The 19,958-nt window shown below is 46.0% G+C and overlaps 1 protein-coding gene across 11 annotated transcripts in view; it reads left to right on the plus strand.

The window, feature by feature from the left end:
* The window catches only part of SYNRG (synergin gamma), a 91,684-nt gene extending 74,662 nt beyond the window's left edge, over positions 1 to 17,022 (plus strand). For 8 of the 11 annotated variants that reach the window (XM_056126636.1, XM_056126640.1, XM_056126642.1 and 5 more), the window contains 3 exons: positions 14,772 to 14,882; positions 15,215 to 15,250; positions 16,328 to 17,022. In XM_056126636.1, coding sequence (XP_055982611.1) covers positions 14,772 to 14,882; positions 15,215 to 15,250; positions 16,328 to 16,459 — 279 coding nt within the window. In that variant the 3' untranslated portion in view covers positions 16,460 to 17,022. The remainder of the gene's footprint in view (positions 1 to 14,771; positions 14,883 to 15,214; positions 15,251 to 16,327) is intronic. The other 3 variants (XM_056126639.1, XM_056126645.1, XM_056126646.1) reach the window with 1 other exon arrangement.
* Positions 17,023 to 19,958: the final 2,936 nt, after the last annotated feature.

The raw sequence follows: 19,958 nt of genomic DNA on the forward strand, positions 1-19,958 counted from the left end.
ACTTTATATATGCTTATTGGTAATTGTGCGATTGTTTCTCACCCACTAGCTTATAAGCTATTAAAAATAAGGCTGGGTCCTGTCTTTGTGTTCTAGCACAGTGTTTGTTGGGACTTTCTACTTCTTGATTTATAAATTTTGCCCATTGTCCAAAAGTAAAACATTCCCACTTGGTATGACTTGATAGGTTATATTTTTAGTGTGGAAATGCTGTTAACACTAATTTAGATTGGGAAAAAATTGAGCATTCCCAACCTTCCATTTCACAAATAACCTACCATATCATACCAAATAAGAGTATCCTGGACCAGAGAGATAGTACAGGGGCTAAGGCACTTGTCTTACATGTAGCCAGCCCTGGCTTGACCCCGTCACCATATAAGGTCCCCCACGAACCTTCAAGAGTGACCCCTGAACACAGATTCAGGAGTAATCCTTAAGCACCTCTCAGTGTGTAGGCCAAATACCCTCTACTCAAAGAGAATATTTTAGGGCTGGGGATGATGCTACTTGCCTTGTATGTGTGAGACCCTGGGTTCTATAGCCAGCACTGTATGATCCCCCAAGCATCAAAGCAAGAGTACCTACCCCAAAAGCACTGATGGAAAGAGACCAAAAAAAGGAAAAGACTGGACCAGAGAGATGGTACAGGTGGTCAGGTACTACCTCGAATGCAGTTGGCCCTGGTTAGATCCTCAGCAGTGTGTGTGTGGTTCCCCCAACCATCACCTGGAGCCATTTCTGAGAACAAAGCACTACCGGGTATGCCACCTTCAAAAAGGAATGTTCTATGTCGATCCAGATTCCTAAGCGTATTTATCCTCTGACCCCTCTATATGAAGGAAAAAAAAAATTCCTCAGAGTTGGAGTAGTAGTACAGTGGAGAGAATATATGGAGTGCTAGAATTGAACCCAGAAGGAATCCAGATTGGTTGTGTGCAAGATAAGCACCTTACCTAAAAGCAAAGCTTTTTTTTTTTTTCTGGTTTTGTTTGTTTGTTTTTTGTTTTGGTAGTATTGAGGATCAAACCTAAGACCTCACACATGCAAAGCATGTTCTTTAACACTGAGTTATGCTTTCTTTAATGCCATTATTTTTTTTTATTTGAATCCTAATTTTACCACAAGGTAAAATGTGGACTATATTTTAGGAAATTAAAGTCTGCATCTAGAGGATTAAATCAGCTGTGTGATCCATCACACTAGGATACTACACATCCACTTTTTTTTTTGGGGGTCACACCTGGCGATGCAAAGGGGTTACTCCTGGTTCTGCACTCAGGAATTACGCCTGGTAGTGCTCAGGGGACCATATAGGATGCTGGGAATCGAACCTGGGTCAGCCGCATGCAAGGCAAATGCCTTTCCCGCTATGCTATCGCTCCAGCCCCCAACACATCCACTTCTTAAAGGAGCACAAAGCTAGAAGTAACACACAACTGTCCAGTCTTGAAAGGAAAGATTCAGAGTGGTAGGTGACGGAATTCACAATTGGAATTTTTGTTTCTTTCTTATTTTGGGCCACACCCAGTAGTGCTTAGGGCTTACTCCTGAAAGGCAAGCACCTTACCCACTGTACCATCTGTCTAGCCCATAATAGTGCTCTCCTCCCGTTGTTCATTGATTTGCTCAAGCGAGCACTAGTAACATCTCCATTGTGAGATTTGTTGTTACTGTTTTTGGCATATTGAATACGCCACTGGGAGCTTGTCAGGCTCTGCCGCGCGGGCAGGATACTCTTCGCAGCTTGCCGGGCTCTCTGAGAGGGACGGAGGAATAGAACCCAGGTCGGCCATGTGCAAGGCAAATGCCCTACCCGCTGTGCTATCACTCCAGCCATGGCCCATAATATTAATTTTTTTTAAATGTTTCTAAGTCTTACTGCTAGTCAAGTTTCTTGATAATGATGCATTCACTAGCTCATGGGGAGGCTCCAGAGAGAGAAGGATGAGTTCCCTGTTGGGCATGCATGGTTCCCTTGGTGTTGTAGTTCATCAGAGTTTCTCTACTGAATTTTACAAAGGTCTTACCTCAGAGTCCACTCCTTGTTTTTGTGTCTAAGACCATGGGTTAGGAACCTAGAGATCTGTATGTCTAGGTCTTTTCTAATGCAACTACTTTCTGCTTCCTTTCTCTGTGCTGATGAGAACTAAACTGATCACTTGATCACTTGACATCCCATTACGCATCAATTTGCTCGAGCGGGCACCAGTAATGTCTCCATTCATCCCTGTCTCATGCTAGTGTAGCCCAATGGCGTCTGCTCGTTCTAGGAACACGAAGAGCCTCAAATTGATTGTTCAGGTCTTGACGAAGTCTGACCATCTGGTAGGTGGGCAGCCACGTGATCTTTTGACATCCCGTGGAATCCAGTCAGTAATGGCTCTAGTCCAGCAGTCGTCTCCAAATCTCATTACGTGTCCAGCCCATCTGATTTTCGATGCCTTGGCAAGCGAGACAGCGTCCCTGATTCTTGATCGTCGACAAAGATCGGAACTCTGGATTCTTTCTCTCATTTGAGTTGAAGCGGGTTACTCTAAGCATAGCTCTTTCAATTCCGCTTTGGGAGACCCGAATAGTGTTCTCATCCTGTTTTCATAGGGCCCAGATCTCTGAGGCATATGTTAATGCAGGAAGAACAGTGGAATCGAAGAGTTGTGCCCGGAGCCGGAGGTTCTTCGTCCTCTTAGCTATTTCTTCGACACTCTTGAAGGCGTTCCAAGCCGCTCTCTTCCTCCTGTACAACTCAGGTGCCAGGTCATATGTCATATTGACTTCTCAGCTGAGGTACACTTAACTGTTGCATTTGGAGATGTTCGTTCCATTGAGAGCGAATGGAACGTCAGTAACAAAACTATTTCTCATAAACATTATCTTCGTGAGATTCATCTGTAATCCGACCTTTCCACACTCACAGTCAAAGTCAGCCAGCATTTGTGCCGCTTTGGCCGATGTTTGGTGTTATTAGAATGATGTCATCAGTGAAGCAGAGGTAGTGTAGTTGCTGACCATCTATCTTCACTCCCATTCCTTCCCATTCCAGTCGTCACATGACATTCTCAAGGGTGGCACTGAAGAGTTTCAGTGAAATAGTATCACCCTGCCGAACCCCTTTCTTAACGTCAATGATCACTTCCCTGTAGAATGGTGAGATCCTGGTTGTGAATCCATAATACAGCTCACGGAGGATCCTGATATATTGAGTTTGAATGCCCTGTTTGGTTAGGGCTTCGATGACTGCTTCCGTCTCAACAGAATCAAAGGCCATCTTTAAATCAATGAACGTTAGAGCATCTTGAACTCCTGAGAAACCTCAATAAGCTTGGTTATCGTGTAGATATGATTGATTGTGCTGAATCCTTTGCAGAACCCAGCTTGCTCGCATGGTTGTCCTTCATCTAGTGTTCTGCCAATCCTATTCAGGATGACTCAAGTGAACAGCTTGTAGATGACAGACAACAGACGGACTGGGCGATAGTTGCCAATGTCGTGGATGTCTCCCTTCTTGAACAGTATACAGTCCTGCTGGTTTTCCATTGGGATGGAACCTTGCATTCAGACAGGTAGCGTGTGAAGAGCTGAGCCAGTGTATTGATGAATACCAACGGCAGATTCTTCAGGTGTTCGGGTCTGACCTTGTCTGGGCCTGGTGCTGTTCACTTCTTTACCAATGAAATGGCGTGTCAGATTTCGGAAGGGAGAATGTTGGGAACGACATATTCATCCTGTGGAATTTGGTATGTGGGCAGGTAGACGTGGCTATCAAAGAGATCCAAGTAGAAGTCATGAATAATCTTCTCCATTGCCTTTCTGGAAGATGTGATGGATCCATCAGGACGTTGGAGGGCAGTAATCTTGGTCTTGTAGTTGGCAAAGGACAGGCAGGTGGTCAACAGACCCAGGAACAGAGATCCTCTGCCTGCTCCCACCAACCTCAGGTGACCAAGGGATTAAAATCAGAGCCCCACCCTACCCTTCCCTGTCTGCTTCCACCAACTGCGACCCAGGGATTCCACACAGAAGCCCCCCCCCCCACCGGTACCAGATAAATACCTCACCGGCAGACCTCTACTACCTCCACTACCTCCACTACCCCGCCGCAGCCATCTCCAGGACGCTTTCCGGACCCTTGGGCTGAGACTCACGCACAAGTGAAGTCCTGCAGAACCAGGCAAGCGGTATTCGGAGACCTTGGACTCCAGGCTCAACGGACCCGGGAACAGAGATCCTTAGCCTGCTCCCACCAACCTCAGGTGACCTCTGCCTGCTCCCACCAACCTCAGGTGACCAAAGAATTAAAATCAGGAGTCCCAATTTTATTTTTTATTTTATGACACATTTTATGACATATTTTATGACACATCATAAGACACTTAATACCCAACCTGCAGGTTTGCAGCTCCATATTTGATAGGGTTCAAATATGGTTTGAACCATGGGAACACCTGCAAGGCCGATTTGAGGCTGCCCTAAATGCCTCTATTCCTCTCGGAGAGCATGGCAAGCTACCGAGTGTATCCCGCCCACACGGCAGAGCCTGGCAAGCTATCCATGGCATATTCAATATGCCAAAACCAGTAATTACAATGGGTCTGATTCCCCTGCCCCTGAAAGAACTACCATTATAGCAGCTTTAAGAAGGATGAGAAAGGAGAGGCTGATAAAATCTCAAGGCCAAACTAGACCGCCAAAACAAAGAAAGACAAAAATGACTGTCCGTACTTTCAATGCACGTACGCTGGCATTGGATGCATCCATCGAGGACCTGATGGTACAAGCATGAAAGATCAAGTACGACATCTTTGGTCTGACTGAGATGAGAAGGCATCAGTCACATCATGTGTTTTTTGACACTGGAGAAGAACTGTTCCTCAGAACATGCGACAAAAGAGGCGTCGGTGGTGTCAGTGTCCTTGTCAACACAAACTTGGCCATAAGCATTGATTCATTCAAATGCCTAACAACCCAAATGAGACGATTACACTTGAATAGATGTGGCTCACTGCCAGCAGTTTCTATCTTCGTTGTCTACGCACCAACATCCAATTATGATGAAGAAGAAATTGAGAAGTTCTACATGGAACTGGAGAAGTTCTATAAAGAAGACCACACAAGATCATTGTCGGTGATTTTTTTTTTTTTTTGCTTTCTGGGTCACACCCAGAGATGCACAGGAGTTACTCCTGCATGCACTCAGGAATTACTCCTGGTGGTGCTTGGGGGACCATATGGGATGCTGGGAATCGAACCTAGGTCAGCTGCGTGCAAGGCAAACGCCCTACCCACTGTGCTATTGCTCCAGCCCCCATTGTCAGTGATTTTAATGTTAAGATAGGACCGAGAAGATCACCCAAAGAACTCCACATCGGGACCCATGGCCTAGAATGGAACGAACAGGGTGAGAGACTTGTCTAAGTTCATCATGTTGATCAAGACGATCCATGGTAACTCACAGTTCCAGAAAGCTGAATCTAAACCTTGGACTTGGGAGTCTCCTGGTGGACGGTTCCACAACAAAATTGACCACATCATATTCAATCGATGGTTTTCCCTGACCAATGTCACTGTTGTCCCAAAATTCCAAACGGGATTGGACCGTCTCCTTCATGCAAAATTCTACTTCACAGAGTGGGGAGAAAGGGCTGCAAAGTTTAAGAAGAAAACTCCCAGAACGACCACCAACTGCGAGCTCTTTGGCACTATTGCTGCAACATGGGAAGATGCCGTCATTGACAACATTGACGAGGAATACGATCAACTGGTTCAGCACCTCCATGATTGTGCGAAGAACGCCAAGAGAGAGATAGCCACAAAAAGACACCTGTATTTGAAAACTCTTGAGCTTATTCGCCAACGTGGCTTGGCACAAGCCTCAGGCAACAGCAAGCGAACGTCCAAGCTCGCAAAACAGTGCAGAGAAATGATAAAGGAAGACCTCAAAGAGAGAAGAGCAGCAGTGCTGGCAGATGCGGCAGAAGCCGGGAAAAGCATTTGCAACGCCCACCTGTCCTTCGCCAACTACAAGACCAAGAGAACTAAATTAACCCTGAATGTCATCAACATGAACCAGCTTTTACTCAGTACTAATCACATGCTAGAGCTCACTCTTTCTTTCTTTTTCCCCCCCTGGAGTAATGCATGGTGGTGCTCAGGGGACCATGCAGTGCTGGGGATCCAGCAACCTGCATCTCCTTCCAGGCATGGCGTACACTCCAGCATTAAGCTATCTCCACTATTCTGAACTCTTTAGATTTATTTAATTTTCATAAAAGTTTTGAGAGTAAGGAACAGGAATGTGGCTCAGTGATAGGGCACTTGCCTTGCAGGTTCGATTCCTGGCACAACCAAAAATAAAGAGATAAAGTCTTTAATATAAATGCTATTCACTTTCCATGTACAGAAGAAAATACTAAAATTTAGAGGTGCCAGACTGGGTGATAGCTTAAAGGATGGGAGCACCTGCTGTGCATGGTGGGAACCTGCATTTGATCCTCAACACCACATGGTCCTCCTTGCCCTGAGCTGGGAGTAGCCTCTGAGCACTGCTGGGTTTGGTATAAAACAAAAAATTTTCCATGAGATTTTTCTTGGTGGAAATGCTTTTCTTAAACCGGACGTCTATACGGATGCTTATCTAGGCCACTCATCTCTTCTAGTACTGTTAGAAAAAGATGCCTAGGGTTGCACAACCTCCCCCTCCTCATCATCAGAACTGCATAGGGATCACTCCTGCTGGGGTTTAGGAGACCATATGTGATACCAGGGAATGAACCAGATCAGCCACATGCAAGGAAAGTGCCTTAACTCCTGGACTAGCCATCTGGTACAGTGAACTCTTTATGTATTGCCAGTTTTCGTTTGGGAAAAAGGCTAATTGGCTTGAGTACTGACCTTGGTTACTGACATTGTTTACTGAAATCACTACTGCCAGAAGGTGAGGTAGAAGTTACTTTCAAGCTCCCATGATGCTTTTGTGTATATATACCTCGTGATGTGGCCTCTTCCCTCCCCAACCCATTTTTTTTTGTGTAATTCACACCAGCCTTCTGTGCAGTGACCTGATTGTGCTTTTGGTAAGGGTTGGAGGGGGTTAAAGATATGGGGGAAAGACAGAGCAAAGGTACATGTTTTGCCAGAGATCAAACAATCAAAACCAGAGTCTCACACTTGCAAGGCATGTACTGCCATGTGAACCTCCTTCTCGGCCTCACCCTCTTTGATCTTTTTGAAATGCCAACGTCTTCATTGTAGCATTCAGTGAATTTTGTCATCATCCAATGAATTAAATGAGAATCAGAAAAACCTATGCCCCTACCCAGCCAATGCCCATCATTCCAAGAAAGCCTCTACATGCCTTCTTAGTCATTCCCCAACTCAGAATCCCTGTTCTGATTTTTCACACTGAGAATTAGTTTTGTCCAGACTTTTTAAAAGAAGTCGTGCAATTTATTTTTTTTTTAAATGTTGAAGAAAGACAAAAGATGGTATGGGTCATCCATCTGCTGTGAGAGTTCACAGGCACCAGTGCTGAATTACTCGGGGCTCAGAATCTGAGGCAAATGGGAAGAGTGGCTGGGCGTACTCTTTCCCCTTCCGATTCCCCTCAGGAGCACCCATCGTAGCACCCACACGTGGGTGGTAGGGAGATGCTAGCTGACATTTCTTTCCACACCAGGATGGCTAACGAGGGTGACTTAGTCTGCAACCCAGCAGCTCGGGAGTGGGCCACAGACTGTGTGTGAGCACCACAGAGTATTTGTTTCTCTTATTCCCCTCGCTCTCTCCTAGTTGTGACTACTGCTGGGTTAGCTGTCATGCAGAATCAACCATTCTCCACTCAGGTATTTGTCCTGATTTTACCATGTCGTTTTTCTCTGATAGTTCCTCATCGTATAAACCATACTTAGTTTGCCCTGTGCAGATAGAATAATAAATATACAGTCTCAGGAGAAACGGAAGCTGTGCCTTGTCATGGAGCTTCTACTCTGAAATGATGCATAAATATAAATGAAATACATACCAATATTTGTGTAGTTCAGTTGGAACAAACTATACAAACTGTATGGATTCTGAATTAGTCTCATAGCAGAGAAATCATTAAGAAGAGGCATGATTGAGGTGGTAAAGAAATCTTTTAACTACCTATAGCATTGTTTTGTTGTAGGTGGAATTTAAAGTCCCTAACAAATTTAGTCTTTGTAATACACCCAGAACCTACCAGACATTGTCCTGTATGTTTAGCACGTATGTACTATATGTCTATCCTTTGCAGTTCTCATTTAATCCTGTTAATAGTCACTTGAACTCTGTAGTATGATCCCCATTTTATAGGAGAAGAAGCAAATCTAGGATTTGAACGCACATAAGAGTGCTAAATCCTTTCTTCCCTTTGTTTAACCCCAGCTTCCAAGAAGTAAGACTTGTTTCTTCTTTATTCTCACAAAAACTCCATGAGACATAGTTCAGGAGTATGACACTTGACCCTGGTTCAATCCTCAGCACCGCATATGGACCCCTGAACACCAGCAGGAGTGAGCACAGAGCCAGGAAGGACCCCTGAGTACAGCTGTGTGTAGCTCAACTCTCCCAACCCACCCCACCAGAAAAGACTGAAATTCTTCCCATCAAAAGGTGAACACACAACTTTTTGTCTATGAAAAAACTCCCGTAATGTTAATGCTGCATCACAGCAGAGAAGTAATTCTAAGGAACTCAAGAATACACAGCCTTAAAAGTCCAAATTGGGAAGTCCTTACTCATCTAAGCTGGAATTTCTAGTAGCCAAGTTTTATATTCCCCTTTCCCTTTACCATTTCTTCTATCTCAGGACTAAAACGCCCTCTTGTGGTATTAGTGTGTCTCCTGTGGGCGTTGACTGAAGGAACTGGGCTTTTGTTGAAGTAAAAATCACCTATTTTAGTAAGGATGTGCCCCAGTCGTTAGTTCCCTGACAGAATTGTTATGTAATTTTCTCTCATGAATGTGGGCTGGAATTAAGCAGGTTTGGAACAGAATGATTCAGTCCTGGAAAACAGAGCTAATTCATTTTCCTAATTAAAAATCTACCAAAAGAAAAGGCTATTTTTTCTTTCTGACCTCTAGCTAACTGAACATCTCACAGACTCTATGATGCCATTTTAATCCTCAATATAATACAAATTGTTCTGTATTTTCACTGTGAAATAAGCAGTGAATTTCAGAGTATTCAGTGAATTAAAAACTTATAGTACTTTTATTGCTGCCCTACATCAGGAGAACAATTTTTTAATAATGATTGCAATTTTTTTTGTCATCTTGCTAGCTGTACATTGTTTTAGAGACAGACTTTTCATGTTTCTGCTCAGTTGCCCAAATGGCCAGAAGGTGGGTATCACTATTACCATACCAAAAAAAAATAATGCCCTCTACCCCCTGCCCCAGCAGTATTCAAGTCCCCCGTGAGGGATTCAGCACTGGTGCTGTGAACTCTCACAGCAGATGGATGACCCAAACCAACAGGCTTCCTTCAAAATTTTTTTTAAAAAATAATTAAATTGTACAACTTCTTTTAAAAAGTCTGGACAAAACTAATTCTCAGTGTGAAAAATCAGAACAGGGATTCTGGGTTGGGGAATGACTAAGAAGGCATGTTAGAGAACTTCCTGGAATGATGGGCATCAGCTGGGTAGGAGCATAGACTTTTATGGTCCTCATTTAATTCATTGGATGATGACAAAATCCACTGAATGCTACAGTGATGATGTTGGCATTTCAAAAAGATCAAAGAGGGCGAGGCTGAGAAGGAGGTTAACGTGGCAGAGTATATGCCTTGCATGTGTGGGGCTCTGGGGTTGACTTTTTTTTTTTTTTTTGCTTTTTGGGTCACTCCCGGCAATGCACAGGAGTTACTCCTGGCTCTGCACTCGGGAATTGCTCCCCGTGGTGCTCATGGGACCATATGGGATGCTGGAAATCGAACCCAGGTCGGCTGCGTGCAAGGCAAACGCCCTACCTGCTGTGCTATGGCTCCAGCCCCGGGGAGGGGGAGGGAGGTTGACTTTTTGATCTCTGACAAAATGTGTACCCTCGCCGCGCCTTACCCCCATCCCTTCACCCCTTAGCCGCCTTGCATGCGGCCGACCTAGGTTCGATTCCCAGCAACCCATATGGTCCCCCGAGCACCGCCAGGAGTAATTCCTGAGTTCATGAACCAGGAGTAACTCCTGTGCATCGCTGGGTGTGACCCAAAAAGCAAAAAAAAGTTGTTTCGGATTCGATTCCCAGCATCCCATATGGTCCCCCAAGCACCACCAGGAGTGATTCCTGAGTGCAGAGCCAGGAGTAACCCCTGAGCATCGCCAGGTGTGACTCAGAAAGGAAAAACAAAAACAAAACAAAAGCAGAGTCAAGTGTGGATCCCACCAAAAGAAGGGTGGGGGAAGGGCCGCATCTGGAGGTATAAATACACAAATGTATCATGGGAGCTTGACAGTAACTCCTACCTCACCTGCTGGCAGTAGTGATCTTAGTAAACAATGTTAATAACCAAGGCCAGTACTCAAGCCAATTTATCCTTTGTCCCAAATGAAAAATGGCAATACATAAGGAGTTTGCAGGGCCCAGAGAGCTAGTCCAGGAGTTAAGGCACTTTCCTTGCATGTGGCTGACCTGGTTCAATCTCCAGTATCACATATGGTCCCCTAAACCCCACCAGGAGTGATCCCTGAGTAGTACCTTGATGGGAAAAGGGATGTTTTTGATGTTCTCGGTAGTAATCTCCCGCTGGGGAAACTCCAGGGGTATCCAGGTGGACCCAGGAACATCATAAGGCGCCTCATCAGGGGAAGGCAGGAGAGGAAGAGTGAAGAGTGGCATGCTGAGGGAGGCAGAGTGACAGAAACTGTGCTCCTGGCTCTAAAGACGGGAGGTGCTTAGACAGAATACTAGGCAGAAACAAGAAAGGGCGAAGAGATATTCCTCCTGTGAATTTTCAGATGGAACACAGCATTAGCAGCCTGTTGTTGTGCTATATGAGTTCTGAATTCATAGAAGTTTAGAACTTCTCATGCACTCAGCCCATGGAACGAACTCTCAGGCCCTCGCATCAGTCATGTTGGTTAGGCTGAGCTGCAGTAATGTACACTCACAATCTTAGTAATACAGCCGAGCAAAGCTGTGTTTGTTGCTCCCTTTGCGTATTCGTAGGGCCTCTGTGGCCTGTCCTCCTCACTCAGGGACCATAGTTGGAGTAGCTTTACCGTAGCGAACTGGTTACCATGGGAGGGGCAAGGGAGCATGATCAATGGCGCATTGCTTTTAAAGGCTTCCTTCCAGAAATGACATCTATGACACACTCTCGGCCTTGATCCTGGCAAGGTCCGTGCCTTATTTAAAGGGCTCAAGAGGCTCTTCCTGTCATTTGTCAGGAAAAAGGAGAATATGTATATTGATGAGGAACACTAATTACTGTGAAACTTTCCTTCCCTAATAATTCTTTTATTGGGGTGGGGAGACTCAGCAGGCTAGAGTGCTTGTCTGAGCACCAACTTCAACTCCTAGCAAGGAGTTGAACTCCTAACATGGTCCCCCAAGTACTTCTGGGAGCAATCCCAAAACACTGAGCCAGGAGTCACTTCTGAGCACTACCCAGTAAGCCCCCCCCCAAAAAATTATATTATTAAATTTATTATATTATTTTCTTGAGACCTGTGATATAGTTCTGTGGTCAAGTGCTTACCTTGTAGGTGTGAGACCCTGCATTTAATATCCTCAGCAATGCAAAAAATAAAGGTTTCCTTAAACATCATTTTAGTAGCCATTAGCTGAAGGCTCAGGATTATATATCTAAGCCTGACTCTGAGACTTGTCAGTATAGGCCTATACTGACATGTGTGTAATATGTGTAATACATAATTTTCAATCTTTTCGTTTTGCTTTGGGGTCACATGCAGCAGTGCTCAGAGGTTACACCTGGGTCTGCACTTAGGAATCACTCATGGCAGTGCTTGGAGGACCGACCGTGTGGAATGCCAGGAATCGAACCCAGGTCAGTCAGGTGCAAGGCAAGCATCTGACCCATTATACCATCTCTCTAGCACCAAATTATTCTTTTTCTTTTTGGGTCACACCCGTGATACTCTGTGGTTAATTCCTGACTCTGCACTCAGGAATTACTCCTGGCATCCAGAACCAAATTTTTAATGTTTACTATGTAAAAGTATCTGCTAAATTAAACTAGATGACAGTCTATAGAAAGCATAGCTTCCTGTAGAATTACAGCCATTGAGTGGTGTCACGTCATTACTGTGGACTCCAGTCCTTTGCTGACACATTTATAAAGGTGGATTTTATCATTTGGAAAGATGAAATTGACCATACGCTAATTTATACAGAACATTATGTATTTCAACCAGAAGGTTACAATATGACCTTTCCCTTTGATTCTCTCTTGTCTTTGGGATATAAATATTAAAGGGCTCCAATAAATATTAAAGGGCTCTTATTAATTTGATTGGGTTCAAGATGAAGAGTTTTCCCAGATTCTAATTATTTTTCAAATAGTTCTTCTTAATTAACTTGATAAGTAAGTTACTGTAGAGTGTCAATTATGGAAGTGCTACTGTTTCATTTGGTTTGGGTTTTTTGTTTATTTCTGAGCCACATCTGACCTTGCCTCAAGGTGTCCGCTAAGGGTCAGACCCAGCCACCCCCCCCCCCCCCGCTGTGTGGTGCTGAGGGTCAGACCCAAGGCTCCCCCATGCAGAGCACACACTCCAGCCCTTTGAGCCCTCTCCCTCATGTCAGAACTGCTGTTTTTGTCCTCTCTGAAAAGCTTTCTTACCTTATTTGTCAAAGTGAATAATTGTGATTAATCATTTAGAGCAGGAATGAATACTGTCCAGACTACGGACACTTAGGGCCTGCGAAACCTGTGCCTGGCCTGGACCCAGGACAGCTCAGACACATGGTTCCCACAGCTGCCCATGACCTGTCAGCCTGTGTTGTAGGGTCCACGAATGATGTTAGTGATACCCAAGTGTAAAAGTTCCCCACCCCTGATTGAGAATATTTTATCATTTCTGAAGCAACATCTATGTATATATGCACATTTTATATATGTGTATATACATATAGATGGTTTTTATACTTATAGGGGTATCAACAACTAAGGGAGGTAGAGCTAGTAAAATTGTGACCATTTCACAGATGACAGGACTTGACAGCAAGCAGTAGTAAGATAGTAACACCTATTGCTAGGTTTGACAAAGGTGCCCATAATTGCACTCACAAGAAAGCAAGAAGTCAGAGAGAAGATAAGTGATGTGGCCAGCCCCCATTTGATCTCTGGCACTGCATAGGATCCTCTGAGCACATCACATGTCACTTCTGAACACAGAGCCAAGAATAGGCTCTGGGAACCTCTAGGTGTGACCCAACACCCTCCAGTTCCAAAAACAGAAGAAAAGCTTTCCCGGCTCAGCTCCCTCCTGTGGGTCTCCTGCAGCCACCTGGAGAAGAGTCCTGCACATGGCACTCCCCGGCCTCCTTCCCCTCCTTGCCCTGGACGAGTCTCCACAGTTCCAGCCCAGGTCATTTAACAAGTCCGTGGGGCTTATTAGAAAGGAACAGGGAGGGCCAGAAAGGGAGCCCAGGCCCTCAACCTTGTGACATACATTCTCTGAATTTCATCCTTGCCCCCCCCCCAGCTCCCATTCTTGGCTGTAGACTGGAGAACTACAGCAATTCCAGCTCACTTATCACCAAATGGACATCCCTTCCCCATCCTCCGCTGCCAGTCTTGGTTCTCCTCACACACGCTTTTGTTGGTTTGGTTTGGGGCCACACCCGGCAGTGTTCAGGCTTACTCTTGGTTCTGCAGCCAGGATCACTCCTGGCAGGACTCAGGCCCCAGAGGAGGTGCCGGAGATTGAACCCAGGTCAGTTGAACTTGCAAGGCAAGCACCCTACCTGCTGTCCCATCACTCCGGCCCTCCTCACACCATAGGCTGTGAGCTGCTCAGCTCCAGCCCTCTCCCCTTTCTCCCCTGGCTGAGCCCATTGCCTGACTAGATCTTCCATGTAGTTGGATGCTGCACTTTATTCCTCATCTCTGTATCTGTTGCCTGGCCACTGCCAAGTCACCAAGACCCATACCGTGAGATTTACTGCCTTCCAGTCAATACCTATTCTTACAACCAAAGGATTCAGTTGTGATTCAACTGGAACCCTTAATGGCTTCCCAGGAGAAAGTCTCCTCCCCTTCCAGTGCTCTCACAGTCTCATGCTCCAGTTTGATTTGCTAGCTCCTTTTCTAAGTTTGCTCCTGTCCCGCAGCTTCTTTTCCACACCCCATCTTTGGCTTAGAGACCTTTATCTGTGCTGCTGGTCTCCAGGGAATAAACATCTTCCTCCTCTCCCTCACCTTCCCTCAGCCCTTTCACCTAGCCTAGACCCATTAGACCTAGTAGCCAAAGATTTTTAAGTTGTAGGACACATTCTCTCCCTCCCCCGGGGGTTGGGGAACGCAGCCTTGTCTGCCTCTCCGGGAGCCCTCTCTGAGAGTTCCCTCATCCGAGTGAGTTCTGAGGTCAGGGGCTATTGGGCGTTTCCTGCGGGAACCTGAGTCCTGGAGTCCAGCAAGTACTCAGTATTTGGGCAGTGGCATCATTTTATTGGTGGTATTAGAGCCTTGATCCATTTTACTGATGAACCTGTCGGGGAGGAATGATCAGGGAGGGAGGCCAGCAGCACTGGGAGTTCAGAATTCTTACCCAGATGTCTTGTTCTCGCAGCCCGATGAGAATTCACTAGACTTTTCCTCCTGTATGCTTCGGCCTGGCATTAAGAACGCACAGGAGCTTGCTTGTGGGGTATGCCTCTTAAACGTGGACTCCAGGAGCCGGGTAAGTCATACGCCCTCCTCCTGCTGCCAATGGCAGTTGCCATCCCTCAGCTGGCCTGGGACAGCCCCTCCAGAGCCCTTGCAGCGGCCAGCCCTCTGTGCAGAGGCAGAGGCAGCGCTGTTACCAAGTTGAGCTAGGCACAGAGGCAGGAGCATGGGGGCACTATGACGGAACAGACATGAGATCCTGTTGTTGGCCCGCCCTGTCTGCATCTGTGCCTGTAGCACCCGGGCCACAGAGGGGTGGCAGAGAGGAAACCTTTACCCAGCGAATCTGTTTGGAGGCAGAATTCTAGGAACTTTGTTGACCTTATGGTTTCAACATTATTTCAGAAAGAAGAGAAGCCCACAGGAGAACATCCTAAAAAAGTATGAACCAGTTACACCTTATCTGAGCGTCTCCATCTTAAGTCTGAGTGTGGAAGGCATATCAGATGATTCCATGTCATCCCAAATTGTTCCAATCATGAATCCCCGACTGAGTCATCCTCGTTCCCATAATGTTTGATTTAATCAGCGACTGTGTCTGTGGAGCCACTTCTGTCTTGTTTGCATGCTTGTATCTCATAATTGGCTTCTGGTGTTGCGGTTATTTTTCTCTGCCATGAGCAGGGTAACAGACTGGGCAACTTCTTGAAGGCTAGAAGCTGTATTAACAGAGTGAGATCACAGACCTTCAGGATTTGCCGATTAACAACAAAACAAATTCTTTAGGTTTTGAGTTGTGTTTTTTACTTGTAATGCTGTAGGAAAATCCTCAGGATTGTGGCTGGAACTAGCTAACTGTGACTTGCCTATAAGCACTTCTCACCTGGATGATATGTTTTAATGCCTTTTTCTTTTAGAAGCAATATGCCTTCTCAGACTTTCTGTATCAATTCGCTTAACTCCCATTGGCATTAGACCCTGAGAGTTTTCCATACTTTGTTTTCTAACTCTCAAACCATTTTTCTCTTCCAATATTAAAGTAACCAGCCACAGAAGCTTATTGGATTACAGGTCCCAGTCAGTAGCCCGGCTTACCTTCTCACAGGAGGGAGGAGGCTGCCACCGCCCCTGTCTATTTTAGTTCCTCAGCCCCACCCTAGTCTGCCTTTTCTTTCTCATTTATTTATTTATTTATTGTGGTATTGGGGGTCCAACTCAGGGCCTCACACATGGCAGGTCTAGTGCTCAGTCGCTGATCCACATGCCCAGCCCTTAACAGGCTTTTCTATGACAGAGTTGAACTTTGTTTACGGAGGCTGGATTGAGCGGCAGAGATTTGAGGGCACCTTGATTTAGCAGCAGGGATCCTGGCTAAATCGAGCTTGAATCCCAGCTCAGCTCTTGTGATTCTTGCTTGAATCCCAGCTCAGCTTCTGTGTCTGCTCCAGCTTCGCCTCAGCCCCTGTGACCTGGAGTATTGTCTGGGCTCTCAGGGCTGTGTCTGTCCATCTCCCACAGGCGTTCAACTCGGAATCAGACAGCTTCAAGCTAGCATATGGAGGACACCAGTACCATGCCAGCTGTGCCAACTTCTGGATCAACTGTGTTGAACCGAAGCCTCCTGGGCTCATCTTGCCTGATTTGCTCTGAAAAGCTCCTCTGGGAAGTGCAAGCCTGGGTGGGTTTTTGTTTTTGTTTTCTTTTTTTTTTTAATTTTCTGTCACTAGACCTGCCATGTGTGAGGAACCAATAAAAAGAATCTGACTACTGCAGAATTCACCTCCATGAATCTGTGTGAAGAGAAATCCCCAGCAGGTGGGGGGATACCAAAGCAGAGGCAGTCCCCAGGCCTTTCTACAGGTGACCTTTGTCTCCTGGCTGCCACCACCAGTGGGACAGAGATAAAAACGCCCCTGCCCCTCTGTCGTGGCGCCAAAAGTTGGCGAACTTATCCTGAGTCTGTTAAGATGTTTCCAAGAATGGACCATAATTTTCTTCCCTACAAGATAATTTGCTGTTGCTGTTGCTGCAGAATGGAAACTGTGAAGAAGCAATGTTTGAAGAAAACTAAGTTATTGTTGTAGAATCTAAATTAGCAAAACCGTTTTGAGCACGTGGTCGTTCATAACTAGAACCCTTTCTGTCCTGTGAAGTTGAATGCCTTTATCTGCCTTGAGTTTAATATCTCAAATGAATAAAAGGGGAATTTGTGATTTAACTGATGTCCTATCTTTTTGGGTTTGGGTTTTTGGGCCACTCCCTATGGTATAGAAGGCTTATATAGAAGGCTTACTCCCTACTGTGCTCAGGGATCACTCCTGGTAGTGCTTGGGGAACTGTGTGTGGTGCCAGGGATCAAATCCAGGTTATCCACATACACAGCAAACACCCTTGCACTATCTCTCCAGCCCTGTTTGTTTCTTTTTGTAGGACTTAGGCTTTCTGTCCTGCAGTTAGTATTTTACTGATCTGGTTGGTTTTTTTCTTTGTAATTATTGCTTTACCCTCCTCAGAACAAAATGTGAGCAAACCTGTTTGTTCCTTTTCACACCTTTTACCGCCTCCTCCAACAAAGGTGAGGAGCGAGCGATCGTTCTTATAGACCAGCTCTTGGTGGGACTTCTGCTTCCCCACCACGCGCCCCAGACGGAGACACAGAAAAAAGTGGTGCTTTGGGCTGGGGAACCAGGGCCATCTCCCCTCATGAACGACTGAGACAGTCATCTCTGCAGTGTTCCTTCACAGCTGTTCTCCCCACGTACCTGTGGGGTATCGTAACAAGTGGACCAGTTCCTAGCAGACTTCTGAGGTTTCTGTGCTGTGTTTCAGCTCCAGCCTAAGAAGCACCATGGCTTTCTTTTTTTTTTTTTTTCTTTTCCCAAACAGGCCACCCCTAGCAATGCTGGCAAGACAGTGGCGCCAGAGCCAGTCTTAGTGATGCTTAGCTAGGTGGTATAGGCTTGAGAGTTGAGGTGCTCGTAGGCCACACAGTGCCAGGGAGAGAACATGCGGACATTGCACTGGGGCTACCCACCCAGCCTGTGCATGGCATTTTTGAAGTACACTCATCTGCTAACTTGATTGATCTTTTTTTCTTGGAGGGGGACGTGATTGTTGAACCTATGGCTGACACTGTTCAGGGGCTACTCCTGGCTCATTACTCCTGGTGATACTCAAGAGCACAGACCTTACCGTGCCAAGGAGCAAACCTGAGCCTCCCACTTGGACCCAGCCCTGGAGCCTTTCCCTAATCCTGGATTGATTCCAGAATACTCAGCTCCAATTGTTAGGGTAGAGGACCTGCTGATCTTACTGGGTATGTCAGCTTACTCTGTGGGGAGCAGACAGCAGCATCAAGCCTTGGGCGTGAGAGGTACTCCCTACTTTTCATCATTCTTTAATAATGGAAATATTTTTTTTTAGATGCCACTGATAAGGGATTTGGGATGTAGACTCTCACTGTGCTGGTGTTTGTGTGAGAGTACTGGAATGACTCAACATTGCTTTCATCTTCACCATGGCTCTTGTTAGCCAGAGTCCAGTGTCCTTGGAAACAGTAACCAAGGTTACTTATTTCCATACTGTGCATTGTGGCAGCAGTTTCACCTTACGGCCTGAGTGACGATTAATAAGCACCCTTCTTTGGGGGTATTGTATTCTGCTAATTTTTTTTTCAGCTTTGTCTGTAATTGAATTTCTGTCTGGACATGTTTGAGGCAGAAGAGTTGCAGGGTCCAGCAGGGTGTTATCTGGGCTTTGTCTCCATTCCACATAGGCTCCTGCTTTATTTAGGGGATGTTTTGAGTGCATATATGAATCTTCTATTTAAAGATGCTGTCTGCTTGTTCTTTTTAAAACGACTAGTTAAGGAAGGGGGAGATTGTTTGTTTTTGCTTTTTTTTTGGTGGGGGGAGTCCTCCCAAGCAGTGCTCAGGGAGCCCAGGGATCACTCCTAGCAGTACTCACATCCAGGTTGGTGAGTCAGTGCTCGGTCTGAAGAGCCCTTCAGGGATGGGGGCCACTGGGTCAGCCCAGGGGCCTCCAAGGCGACACCTGGCCTTGCTCAGGAGGCCACATGGTGCCAGGAATTGGACCCAGTCACATACCTCACAAGCTCTACTCCCAACCCCAGAACTAACAAGGGTTTTTGTTGTTACTTTGGTTTGGGGGCTACCCCTGGCTCTGTTCAGGTTTTATTCCTCGTTCTATGCTCCAGGATCACTCCTGGCGGGCTTGGAACCATATAAGATGCCAGGGCAAACCGAGATTGGCCATGTACAAGGCCAGTGTCCTACCTGCTATAGTCTCTTGAGCCCAGCTGGTGAGTTTTGCTGTTTTGGAGTCACACCCAGTGACGCTTCAGAGACCTTCTGGTGGCAGAGGTTGAACCCAGGACTCCAGCATGCAAAGCATGTTGCCCAGCCTGAGAGCATGTCCCCAGCCCAAACTAGCGAGTACGTAAAGGTAAGGTAAAGGTAAAGGCCCTCCCGTTGATCGTCGATTTGCTCGAGCGGGCCCAGTAACGTCTCCATTGGAGACTTGGTTGTTACTGTGTCTGGCATATCGAATACTCTCGGTAGCTTGCCGGGCTCTCCGAGAGGGGCGGAGGAATCGAACTCGGGTCGGCCATGCTGGCCGCTTGTAAGGCGAACGCCCTACCGCTGTGCTATCGCTCCAGCGAGTACTTAAGCTTTTGAAAGATTTCAGACACTGGGGACACTGGTGGAAGGAAGTTGACACTGGTGGTGGGACTGGTGCTGGAACATGGTGCGCCTAACACTCAGCAGTGACTAATTTTGTAAACCATGGTGTTGTAATAAAAAATAAATTTAAAAAGACGTAGGGTATTTATGTGACGGGAATCTGAAATGTTTGCTCAGTGCTGGGGATCACTATAAAATTCTAACACCTCCTAGGTCACACAATATCCTCTGTGACTGGCTCAGTAAGTTGATATTTACTTTAGAAAAGTGTTAAAGGGGCATCCTGCTTATGGAGTTCCTTCTCATCATCTAGGCACTTCCCTGTCTTCTTTCCTTTCTCTTTTCCTAAAAGCTTTTTATGAATTCGAGAAAAAGGAAAAAGATGTTAGTGGAACAGAGAGTTCAACAGGCTGAGAATATCTGTTGCATGCAGAAACTCAGCTCAA

This window comes from Sorex fumeus, unplaced genomic scaffold, assembly GCF_029834395.1.
Source record: "Sorex fumeus unplaced genomic scaffold, SorFum_2.1 ptg000063l, whole genome shotgun sequence".
Taxonomy (NCBI): Eukaryota; Metazoa; Chordata; class Mammalia; order Eulipotyphla; family Soricidae; genus Sorex; species Sorex fumeus.